The following is a 13,523-nucleotide window of genomic DNA, read 5'->3' as shown; positions in this document are numbered from 1 at the left end:
AATACTATCGGTATAGAGTGGAATAACCAGGCGCTAGAGATTGCCATTCCATTGAGACTTCTGGCGTATTTCGCCGAACATAACTGATTAGAAATTGCAGTAAAAACAGAAACGACTGAATGTAAATCAGTTTATATACATTCACATTACATTATTATATGCGTTGCGACCCATTTGTGTCAATTTCTAGATCCAAAATATTAGCGATTTAGCTCCTTTAACCAGAATGTCAAAGTAAATACAAAATATTATTGCCTAATGGTCTTAAAGATGGGTTCCCAGAAAAGTATTTATCAGGTGGTTATTTCCAATAAAATTATGGTAATTTTAGTATATATGGAAAGTATGTTGGAATTTGGAATGCTAGAGGCGCTCTAAACAGTGTTCTCGGAATTGACAAATTTCAAAATTTTCTAGAGGCCAGGGGCACATTCCCCCCCCCCCCCAGCCTCCCCTACTAACTTTTGGTACCCTGACCCTCGCGCCATTCCGGCGCCCCGGGATTTAGTTGAATATCGGTATAGAAAGAATCTTACAGAATAAAATAGTGTGATTGAAATTTAATAGCATCCTCAAAACCATAAAAAAATAATGAACTTTTGTTACAATTTCTACTAAAATCTAAATGTAAGTTTTACCATATTACATGCATATGAGCCTGTATGGCTTTATTTTTATCGTGATATTTGAAGAAATTAATATGTAACAAACAAGCAAATTAATACAGTAAATTCTGTCTTTATGCGCCTACATTTGAAAGTACATGTAGAATGTCAATGCCACTGTTCAATCGGCTGTCCAGACATTCACATTTTGTTTGTGGACACTACAGGTCAGAATTTTTTATCCAATTTTAATGAAACTTGAAATATATGTTTTTATCCCATAGATCTCGGATGAGTTTGGCATGTAAATGTATTGGACCGTAACTTCATGGATTATTGCCCCTGCTTGTACAGAAAACCACATTTTTAGCTTGTGGACCCGCTAGATGTCAAATTTTTTTTTGATTTTAAAAATCTTTCAGATATATCTAAGAAATGTTAATACATGTCAAAAGTGGTCATATTTGTCTTTAAAGTAGCTAAGTCTCTAACTCAATATCATCCAAAATTTTCGACATTGAAAACACGAATTGTCAATTTAAATCAACATTGATGTTGTGACCTTACGGGGAAAAGATGGGCTTCTGATATCCAATAATTAACACAAAATAAACATTTTACCGTTGGTACACGAATCGTGTACCATGGTGCATTTCAGCGCCGTTTTTAACAAGGGACTCGTAGAAAGAGGCTAGATATATTCCACAAGTCATGTCAATCGGTGACGCCATATTCTTATCTGGAGAGCATGCGCAATAAATACTATCGGTATAGAGTGGAATAACCAGGCGCTAGAGATTGCCATTCCATTGAGACTTCTGGCGTATTTCGCCGAACATAACTGATTAGAAATTGCAGTAAAAACAGAAACGACTGAATGTAAATCAGTTTATATACATTCACATTACATTATTATATGCGTTGCGACCCATTTGTGTCAATTTCTAGATCCAAAATATTAGCGATTTAGCTCCTTTAACCAGAATGTCAAAGTAAATACAAAATATTATTGCCTAATGGTCTTAAAGATGGGTTCCCAGAAAAGTATTTATCAGGTGGTTATTTCCAATAAAATTATGGTAATTTTGGTATATATGGAAAGTAGAGATATCCAATCTTACTAGAAAAATACTGGATTCCCCGAAAAACGCTTATGGAGCTAATACAGGACAAAAATGTAAGGGTTCCCCTAATCAACATCTCGACGATTAGGAATTTCTGCACGCGTGGTGTCAAAGGTCACATGCGAATATTGAGCGCTTGATGTACAAGTTGATAAACTTTATGAAGAGTTAGATGTACAACAATTTCTGAGATAAAAATGACGGAAAAAGATGCAGGTAGTGGATAATCCGAGAATTTAATTAGGATTCAATATTTGTAATAAATAGTAAGCGATTAAAGACAACATCGTCTTATGTATGCAATGAATTCTCCTCCGAATTCCAAGAGAGGTAATTCATGTGACGTAAACATGACCTGGTTTGATCAAATTTTTATAGCAGGACATTCCTTCGCAATTACAATGTTTGAGAAGGATTTGAAGCAAAGTTATGACAAATTAATTAGTTTGAATATGTTTTTAGTCCATATATACCATTAAATCACCCAGTTTGTACGTGGGAACCCATCTTTAACAAAGTGCTAGATCATCATAAATTGATGCTTATAAACAGGCAACATTCTTAATATGGTATTGTTTTTTGAGACTAATCAAAATTTATTTAATTCTTAAAACAATGGACAAACCTACAGACGACCTGTTTAATTTACAATATTTTCTAATCATATGTACATATGACTCCATTATTGATATTTACACTTGCTTAATGACATGCTTATTGTTAAAAACCACCCCCAAGGCTAAGAGTTATGATTTCACAAAGTATATTGATTTTTGATATTGTAGACATTTAGTAGGCTACATGACGAATAATGACAATAGAAATTCACTTGTTGCAATACAGCTGTTTATAAATAGTTGCTGGAATATAATTTTACTTAAACATATCATATCATTAAAGCCTTCTTTGAAAAACAAAATAATCAGAATTTGATCTGTGATTTTGAGATGATATTATCATTAGCCACTGAATATCTGGGTGATGATTTCAACTGTTAGCTTGGTTATAATTCACATCCACAAGTCTGTTGTATATTTCAAGACACTACAGTATGTTAAAAATGAGAAAATATTTAGTGTTTCAAATTGTTTAAAGGGCTAATCCCGATAATATTTTCAAGAATAAAATTGCCTAATTTTGTGTTAAAATCCCTTAAAATCCTCTACCCTATGCCCGAGCAACTAACTCAATATATGTGATACGTTTTCAAACAGCTTAAACCCATCAGTCTTCATCTGGAAATGGAGACCGGTTGCCCAAGCTGTATAATGCGGTGTCTTGATAAAACTAGACTTTTATTTTATAAAAATAATGTGTAAGTGAAATTTACCTTTCGTTATCAAGTACAGCACATGAGTCATTCATTGTATAGACCTCTAAAGGAATGGGAATCAATTATCAGGTCACCAAACGAAAAAACTGAACTGAAATCTTAAAAGGGTTACATGTCCGGATAAGCAGTTTTGACATTCACGTCCAAACGATTCAATATTCTGAGCTGAAATTTTCATACAATGTAAATACGCCATTCCTCTATATTTTGGCGCTTAAATTTCATATGTAATCAGACTTTTATTTCTGAGACTCTGTTCAAATCGGGATAGTCCCTTTAACACTGTTAGATTTTTATTGCCCTACATGTATGTATTTAGGAAAAACATATTTAAGGGATGAATAGTATGAAAATATTTGATACATATACTGCACATTTCTTTTCTTTTTATAACATTTTTTTTTCAAGCTTAGTCATTTACAGATGCATTATGTTATATTTGGAAAAAGATCTGGCCATTCTTGCTACAATAATTTAAAAAAATGAATGATGAATATATCAAAAATTTCAGTCAAATTATTTTATTCTGAGCAAAGTTTGAATGCTTGAAGTTTTGACAAAAAATATCGTAAATAGTCTTAATTGTCGAGCACTATTTGATTTTTCATTTTAATATTTCAATGGTCTAGAGAGTTGATTATGGTCTTGTCATGTGAATAAATGTCTAAAAAATAATTTATATAATATTATTGGAAGCTAGAAAAAAGACCTGTCATAGCCAGATTTAGCACTAACAAAATGCACCTTTAAATTTAAGTGTTATATAATGTAGAAAACAACAACATACAAGAATATTATTGAAATATTTATTAGGTTAATAATCAGTAAAGTAGACTAGTCGTAATACAGTGCTTTTAGCATTCTTGAATTTTTTGTATTTCTGTATTTTGGTATGTTTCAGCTTCAAGGGAAAAAATTAATGGCCGTGGTAAAAAATATTTGAATGTTTAAATACCAGATAATACATTCCCATACCATACCCACATACATGTAAAATATGCACTGTAAAATATTTTTAAATGTAAAAAGTGATAAATTTGATTAAGCTTTGATGAAAACCAGTTACTAAAATGCCATCTAATCCAACTGTCCATTCTAATTTAAATCACTAAATGACCCAATGCAAGACTCTTGTTTCACTTTTTATATATCCACATTGAAATGTGGCCATATATTGTCATCACGCTGGCTGACCGTCTGTGTTTATGTTCGTCTTCCGAAAAAGCCTACAGATTTTCACAGCAGATTTCTAATAATTACTGTCAGAGTTATGACCCTTGATCAATTTGTAAAATATTTTGGACACTCTACAGATTGACTTGAAGTTGTAATGTATACACATTGTTTAATTAAGTGTTAGTTATGGCCGTTGATCACTTTGACAAATCTTGTGGACACCCTACTCATTTTTATGGTCATGAGATGAAGAAGCCAATAGATTTTCAACAAATTTCAGTAATTACTGTTAGAGTAACTTAAAAAAAACTTTTGTGGTTACTTTAGAGGCTCAAGTTAACATTCGACTGACCTGAAATTGATACACAATGATGATATCTGATAATTATAGTCAGATTTATTGCTCTTGATCACTTCGGAAACTCTTGCTCTAGAAGGTAAAGTTATTATCCGATTGACTTGATTTTTATATGTTGTTTCACTGTTTAACTCAAACAGCCAATATTATCATCTGATTACAGATACAATTTTTGTACAATTAATTTTAGCACTGGAAAAAACTAATAGCTAATCAAAGTTTGATTATTTCTGATTAAATTACTAGGTTGTTATTCATGTTCATTTTATATTATCTGGTAAATTCTCCCATTACCTACAAAGAATAAATGCTGGTGCAAACACCTTTATGGACAGCTTGGATGGCTATCTTTAGTATTAAAGGGATTAAACACCAAAACTTTAAAAAAAACAAAAAACAATTGCTTTATGTACCAGTAAAAACAATAATAAATGCACATCTTTCAATTTTTTTGCTGCAGCACTTCATATATATATTGATATGATCAGTTTTGAGTTTATGCTCTTGTTGTATGTTGGTTTATCATATCTTTTTCAAATAGAAATGCTAAATAATTTTTCATAATAAATGACAAGTAGCTTAATCATGAGGACAATGTTTACAACTAGAAAATTAAAGAAATAAGAGTCTGTAATTCTGAGCTTAGATTTCTTTTCATTTAAATTCTGCTGTATACTTATGAATGCAAAAATGGCGACTTTAAAGTTAAATAAAATTACTCAAAAGTACATTCTTCTTTTTTTCCCTTCAGCCCGTACTTCCAGTGTCCAAACATTTGATTCTCTGGATTTTGCAAGATATTCTGATGATGGTGAGAGACAAGTGGATGAAAGAGTGGCAGGTATTTAACTTTGTTACAATATTTTATTTTACATTTTTTGATAAATGCCCTAAACTGTCACAGTGTACTGCACATTAAAATTATGCCTGTTTTCTTAGTTTAAAGTAGCTAAGTCTCTAACTCAATATCATCAAAAATCTTCGACATTGAAAATACAAATTATTTGTCAGTTCAAATCAACATTGGTCTTGTGATCTTACAGGGAAAAGATGGGCTTCTGATATCCAATATTCGAGATAAAATAAACATTTTGCGATCAGCGCCATTTGGAACAAGGGACTCAAAGAACGAGGCTAGACATATGCCACAAGTAATGTCAAATGGTGACGCTATATTCTTATCTGGAGAGCATGCGCAATAAATACCATTGGTGTAGACTGGAATAACCAGACGTTAAAGATTGTCATTCAATTGAGACTTCTGGCATATTTCGCCGAACATAAATGATTAGAAATTACAATCAAAACAGAAACGATTGAATGTAAATCAGTTTATATACATTCATATTACATTATTATATGCGTTGCGACCCATTTGTGTCAATTTCTAGGTCCCAAATATTAGCGATTTAGCTCCTTTAAACTTGCATTATGCAAGAGCAAAATCTGCTTATTACAAGTCTTTCTTTAGGCCTGAAATGTTATCTTAATTATCAATTAGACATTAATTAACTTATCCAGACCATAATAAACTCTCGATGTCAAGGCTAGCCTTCGATGTAGGCTGGATTAGATTCCTATATGCCGCTAACGGCCAAAGATAATTAAATCAGAAAAAGTGGATAATCGAGACTATGCTGTTTATATTAATGATTTTAGTAATGATAACCGAGATTATGCAAAAATTTCACCGCTTCTTTCTCGGCTCATAGTGGATCAATTTGACTGAAATTTTCAGCAAATCACCTTTACACTATCTAGTTTTTAACTATTATAGCGAGAACTGCCATCTCTTTATCTTATCTCCCATAATGTATCTTTAAGCATAGGTGATTTTTGATTTCAGTTTTGGAATTTGAATTACGAAAAGCTCACGAAACCGTTCGATCTCTGAGAGCAACTTTAACTATGGAGGCTGGTAAAGATATTTTGTATTTTTCAGTTTTAATCAATCATCTAGTTCCTTTTATTTATATATATTGTGGTGGTGGTAGTTTTTAAAGTGAATGTTTGTGCCTTTTTTGTCTATTAAATAAAACTATTTCACACACATTATCTTGTTCATCTTCTGAGTTCTTTGATGTTAGAATTAATTCATAATATTTTTGTTTACTGTGCCAAATATTTTTTTTTAGAAAGTATGTTTTTATTATCAATTCATTCTTTTATACAGAAAAGGAAATGACAACTCCAGAATTTACAGACACAAGTCAAGGGATGGCTACAGATGATGTGATGAGGCCAATGGAAAGTCGAGCCCTTAATTTTCTTGTTAATGAATATCTCTTGCTCAATAATTATAAGCTCACATCAGTTACTTTCTCAGAAGAGAATGAACAACAGGTTGGTGTTCAAGTTATTGTTAAGTATAAAAGTTTGCTTAGAAGATGAAAAAATATACAAACATATTGTCCTGCGGCTTTCAGCATGCCCATTGTTCATTCTAATACAAAGGAATCATTTTTTATAAATAGGGTCCAAAACCAAAACACTGAAAAAGAGTTCCGCTGGTTTTGCATATTCAGTTCTGTTTCCTTTTTAAAATATGTCAATTTCTCTTGAATAATCATGATTTTTGACAGACTATTCCCAGAGGATTAATTGATCGTGAACAAAACATCGGAAATGTTAACTTTGTTGTAGTTCTAGTGTACCTTAATTTGGGTTGGACAGACAGTAGTTAATTCAGAAGTTATTTCGTTTCTAATAACTACCATATTGTCCATACTGAGTAATGTTACAAATGTTGAAGTACATCCTACAAAGTGCTCAAGTCTATGTAGAAAAGTGTAAAAATAGATGATAAGGTTATTAACACATTATTCTTAAACTACCCTATATTTATTGTAGGATTTTGAAGATTGGGATGACGTAGGATTAAATGTAGCTAGACCACCTGATTTACTGTCTTTATTCCGTGATTTTGGTAATCATGTTATGCCTATTAAAGAAACACATAATGTATCATGTGAAACTGATATTATTGATGAACATTTAGAAGAAATGGAGATGGATTGGACGGATACAAAAAAACAACTTGTAAGTTCTAATCTCTAGAAAAAAATTTGACAATACAGGACATCATTTTATGGAATACCATTTATTACTGATCTAACAAAAAAAGCCTTGTTTTTACATGTATATAACATATATTCAAAATTTTATCATTGCTTGGTAAACACTAGAAAAGTCTAATCAAAATGTCTTTCTGTAATAAGTAGTACTTGTATCCAATAGAATTATGTACTGTAAACTGATATCACAGAAACCTGAAGAATCCTAATTTTTAAAACAATATGTTTCAAATTCATAAATTTGACACTTTTAGTATTTTACAATCATACTAACATGTACATTTTATATTTTTACTAGGAACATAGAATAAGTGATTTAGACGAAGAACTTCAGCTATATATGCAAGAAAGAGATGTTTTAGCTGAACAAGTGAAAATACTCAAAATGTAGGTATTTTACAAACTTCAAGACATTAAATAAAAAATAAACAGAATATGACATGTTGATAGCCCTTTGTCTTTTGATTAACAGCGAGTTTTCTTGTATCCACTCTGTCGATCATCCTGATGAGTAAAAGTTCACTGAAGACGAGTGGGTTTCTATAGATGGTCATCAGTATTAGCAATAATTCAATTTGAAATAAACAATTTTATAAAAATGTTTATGTAATATTAAACCTGTACATTGCTAGAAAGATAAATCTTGGTATATTTTAGTTATTGACAGTGATAAGAAATTCATATTCTTACGATTTTGCCAAGATCAACTTGGATGAATTTTCTATTACCAGAAGGATTTACTGCAGTAAAAGTTTTCAGAAATTTATTGTTGTTTACCATTTGGGATCTCACCTTTGCAAAATTAATTGTGCGAGCAATTAACTACCAAAAAAGACACCTTTCAATCATTTCATATTTTTTCTTCAGTGGGCCGAATAGAAACATTCCCAACCATTCCACACCTCTTGCTGTAAAACAAGATCGCTCAGAATCCGTCACCAGCTCCATCAGTTTCTCTAATATATCTGAGACTGCAACCATTACAGATTCAGAGGCTAGTTATCAACCAATCACAGATAGCGAAGCAACTTCTCCTCAAAGTGATGTCAATGGTGCAGATGAGGATATTACCATAGTTACCAATGGAAATATGGATGATAGTTTACGATTGGATGATGATTTTAAAACAGATGTTGTTGATGATGCAGGAGGGGGTCATAGTATCTTAGAGGATAGAACAGTTGTTGATAATTCTCATGATAGGTACATTTATTTTGAAGATCTAAATGTGATTTTAGTTTATTTTCATTTGCTAATATTAATACCAGAAATGCTACAAAATTGTGCTCTGTATGAGTGATCTCCCTTTATACTAGCTATCAGATTTTCAACTTTCCAATAAATAATCCTAATGATTTTATGTTCAAAAGAAATGAAATGAAATGGGGTTTAACTTCCTATTGCTCTGCCCTGACTGGGCTACTGAAGGCGAATATATGCCATACAGTGTAGCTGTGGCATGATGGAAATTTTGCCTGGACAGCGACACTATGGCTTATTTTTATATCAAATTAATACTGCCAAGGGTTGTTTTACGTGTACAGCGATGTGTACACAGGACCTTGGGTTTCCGTCCCAACCAAATGACTATACGTTGTCCCTTACCAAACCCTTTGTCCTGCATCAATGACAATCCAGATATACTTTTTCGGTCAACACTGGGATCGAACAGAGGACCTCTAACATCTTACTCAATAAGCCATGGCAGCTCCATTTTCAAAAGAACAATTTCAGCAACATTGTAATTGGTATTAGTGAATTGATATTTTCTTCTTTTTTTTATACACTAACATTTAATTTGAACGTCGGTTGCTGTCCATCGACCAGTTGTTTTGATTAAATTACTGCATCCTAATTACAAGAATATGTCATGATTTAAATAGATATCATAAAAATCAAAGGCGACAAACAACCTCATGCAGTATAGAACAAATAAAACAGTGACTAGTGGTTGCTATATTTAATTTCTTATAATAAAATGTTGAATTTTAACAGGAAAATGACAGCTACTTTCAGACAGGCATTACAAGAAGTTGCATTCCATGTTTCACATGATAATAGAATAGCTGCAGAAGTGTCAAAGATTGGTCATTCTGGTGGAGAAAGTGTGGTAACAATGTTAGGAAGATGTCTACCTCATATTGTTCCAAATGTTTTACTAGCAAAAAGAGAGGTACCAAAATTTAACTTCTTATAAAATATAAATATATATTTGCTAACAATCCATTGCTGTAAAAGCAGACATATTCCTCTTGATTGTATGCTGATTACAGTTTATTCAGTTTTATTCTAGGTTCAAGGGTTGTTTTTGTCTATTTACAGGAATTAATTCCATTGATAATCTGTACTGCCATGTTGCATCCTGATTCCAAAGAAAGAGATCAATTATTAAATATTTTATTCAATCTTATTAAAAAACCAGATGAAGATCAAAGGTACATATAACATAATTATCTACTGTTTTTCCATGAATTGAAAAATAAAACAATAACTATAATTCATGACCATAACATCTCTATTTTCTTTATATCATAAAGAAATCAGATAATCTACAGACAGACAACCTTGAAAAAAGAAAACTATCTGTGCAGTATTTAATCCAAAATATCCCTGTGCATGTCAAACACACACAACATTAAAGGACATTTGGTAATTTAACATATATTTTATTATTTTTCACAGACAAATGATTTTAACTGGGTGTATAGCCTTTGCAGAACATGTGGGTCCAACAAGATTGGAAGCAGAGTTACTACCACAGTGTTGGGAACAGGTATAGTAGATTTTACACTTAGCTTACCTTCTTCATATGGAATATTTCATGGTTTGTATGGACCTTCTGGTAAATTAATGAATGAGTGACTGAAATAGGGTTTAATGTCCTACTTTTCTGCTCCACCAGAACACATGAAGACAGACATAAGCCATGTAGTGTGCTATGATTTTTCATCTGCACAGTAAGGTGTACATGGATGGGAGATCAGTTTTATTGTAGAGGAACTTTGTCAGCCAACACCAGGGTTGAACATGCTGAGCCACTGTGGCTCCCACAAATTTCTTATAGAAATTGCTCTTTTGTATTAAGAAAGGGACATAATAACCTTTGTACATAGCATTATCCTACAACGAATTAGTGCCACATAAAATTTGCTTTTGTTCTTTTATTGTTAACCATTGACATGTGATATATTTCTATTTTTAAGATTAATCATAAGTATGTAGAAAGAAGATTACTTGTAGCTGAAGCTTGTGGTGCTTTATCTTCTTATTTGCCGGTTAGTATACTACTCATAAGCCTCATATTTATTGGTTAGCCTACTCCTCTTAATCTTCATATTTATCAGTTAGTATACTTTGCTTACTCTTCATATTTACCGGTTAGTAAATACTCCTCTTTATCTTCATATTTACCAGTTAGTAATTTACTCTTAATCTTTATATTTACTAGTTAGTATATTGCTCTTAATCTTCATATTTACCGAATAGTATTCTACTCTTGATATTCATATTTACAAGTTAGTATATACTCCTCTTTATATTGATTAAGAGGGTCACAAGATTGGTGGTGCTTATAAAAGTTCTCATGTCAATTGAGAGTTAAAATTTCACACCTTCTTTGGCATTCCTAACCATAGAAAACAGATCTCTAGATATGTCATTAATCCTTTCACTGCCAGTCAATTCTTCATTTAGTAAAATCTTTATAATATATATAATGTAACTTCAAATAATAGCAAGGGTATGGTTGAAAAACTTTGTCTCAGGATTAATTGTTTTTCAACTATATGTGACCCTGGATGGCAAAATGAGTCGGAATGGGCAGAGTCTAATAATGAGCTACAGACAAAACAAGTGAAAATATTGATTTTGATCAAAATTGAGATTTTCACAAAAATGAATCTATAAAAATACTTTCTATTGACCCAAAAGATTGAAATAGCAATAAAACATCTTAAAACACTTTTATTTGTACATTTTGTAAGAGTACCGTATTCTTAAATCTTTCTTTTTTCTTAAAATTCTCAGGGAAATTAGTTATTTTCCGACTCACACAGCGGGATGACTTGCCAATCTCCTTATCTAATACTTGGCATCGTTGTGAAGCCGTATAGTTTATAAATATGATAATCCCAAATTTAACAAATACGAACAAGTTTTAAAACCCTACAATATGTAAAAATTCTCGGCCCAGACACCCCACGAGGTGCATTGTTTTATCATGGTTGCGTTCATCATTCTATCTGGGATTCAGATTCTGATACCTTTACGGTACCTGAAAATAACAGTCGACCTATTGTACACGCAAAACCTTATTTTAATTGAGTCGTGTGACAAAGTTAACACAACATACATATAGCTGTGGCAATGTCTTTGATATGCATGAAATAAAACTAAACTTGATTACCCAATCAACAATCTTAATATCCGGAGCACTAACACTGTAACCCGGGTATCATTTAATCTTGTGTATTTAGCATAAGGGGATTACATGGCTAAGTGGGTGAGACGCTCGCTAGCCTGGAGGTCGGGTGTTCGATCCCTGCACTGGCTGAGAAAGTTCATCCAGATTTTCTGGCGTGGTTTCCCCTTGTCAGTGATGCAGGACAGAGGGCCTGACAAGAACAGCTGTCTAGTCGTTCGGATATGGACGAAAAACCGAGGTCCCAGTGTACATATTGGGGTGCACGTAAAAGATCCCTTGGCAGTTGGAATTCGATATAAGAGTAGGCCGTAGCGTTGCTTCCCGGGCAAAATTTCCCTCATATCACACTGTATGGTGTATGCCCGTCTTCATTAGCCCAGTTTAGGAGCAGAACAATAGGATGTTAAATTTCATTTCATTTCATTTCGTATTTAGCATAATCTGATTAAAATGCAGATCTATATTTCGTTTCATTTTTTTATACTTTTGATGGCCTACACTACAAGAAGATCTGACCAGTTGTACTGGGAGGTCATGTCAGGGGTCAAATGAGTGGCTTTTGACCCAATGACATCAGACATTGATTAATCAAAATTAATCAATCAGCGTTGACATTTGCAGAGGTTTTCCCACAGTTCCGTGCATCAAAAGGCCAAGCACTCACCGTAGCAGACCGTTTCATTAGCTAATCGCTCACAGAGGTTGAATGCCTGAAAAAGCCTGCATCTGTGCCTGACATTGTCAGTGACAGGTGCCTTATTTCCAGGCTCGTCATTGCAACTCAATTTGCCTGCACTGTTCACATATTTCTGTATTTGTGATATATCAGCTGATATTTATTATGAAAGTTTTACCTTTGTCTCATACAGTATAATTATATTATATTTTAGAGTGAGATACGAAGTTCATTATTATTATCAATGTTAACACAGATGTTACATGAAGATAAAGATGAAGATGTACGAGAATCAGTTGTTCGTAGTTTAGGTTTATTAATAGGTTTTATCTGTGATAATGATAAATACAGCCAGGTAAATATTACATTATATTGAAATGTGCTGTTCAGAAATACCGTGATTGATTAGTAATACACATGGACTGGGTTTCAAGATGGCAGTCACTATGCGAAAGTATCACAATTTATAAACAGGTCATGATGTCAACTGTAGCAGTGATATATAGATCTACTTTCAGTTTGTCGGGAGTCAAAATGGTGGTGCCACATCATTTGAGTGCTGAGATTTTATCGTATTAGGACAATAATATGTTAGAACAGTTTGAAATTGACTATGTTACTCACTTTAATTTGCACGCGTGAGAGAGAGAGAGAGAGAGAGAGAGAGAGGAGAAAGAGAGAGAGAGAGGAGAGAGAGAGAGAGGAGAGAGAGAGAGAGAGGAGAGAGATCTCCTTGTCACACCTGTATCAAATG

General features: G+C 32.7%; 1 protein-coding gene across 1 annotated transcript in view; it reads left to right on the top strand.

The window, feature by feature from the left end:
* LOC126816255 (RAB11-binding protein RELCH homolog) overlaps positions 1–13,523 on the top strand; it is a 133,485-nt gene that overhangs the window by 2,384 nt on the left and 117,578 nt on the right. The window contains exons 2-12 of the mRNA XM_050542535.2: positions 5,348–5,437; positions 6,443–6,514; positions 6,770–6,939; positions 7,447–7,635; positions 7,969–8,057; positions 8,538–8,873; positions 9,666–9,843; positions 9,993–10,105; positions 10,353–10,443; positions 10,874–10,945; positions 12,984–13,124. Coding sequence (XP_050398492.1) covers positions 5,348–5,437; positions 6,443–6,514; positions 6,770–6,939; positions 7,447–7,635; positions 7,969–8,057; positions 8,538–8,873; positions 9,666–9,843; positions 9,993–10,105; positions 10,353–10,443; positions 10,874–10,945; positions 12,984–13,124 — 1,541 coding nt within the window. The remainder of the gene's footprint in view (positions 1–5,347; positions 5,438–6,442; positions 6,515–6,769; positions 6,940–7,446; positions 7,636–7,968; positions 8,058–8,537; positions 8,874–9,665; positions 9,844–9,992; positions 10,106–10,352; positions 10,444–10,873; positions 10,946–12,983; positions 13,125–13,523) is intronic.

The sequence above is a fragment of the Patella vulgata genome, chromosome 3, assembly GCF_932274485.2.
Source record: "Patella vulgata chromosome 3, xgPatVulg1.2, whole genome shotgun sequence".
NCBI classification, from domain to species: domain Eukaryota; kingdom Metazoa; phylum Mollusca; class Gastropoda; family Patellidae; genus Patella; species Patella vulgata.
This window is presented reverse-complemented; position numbering and strand designations above follow the sequence as displayed.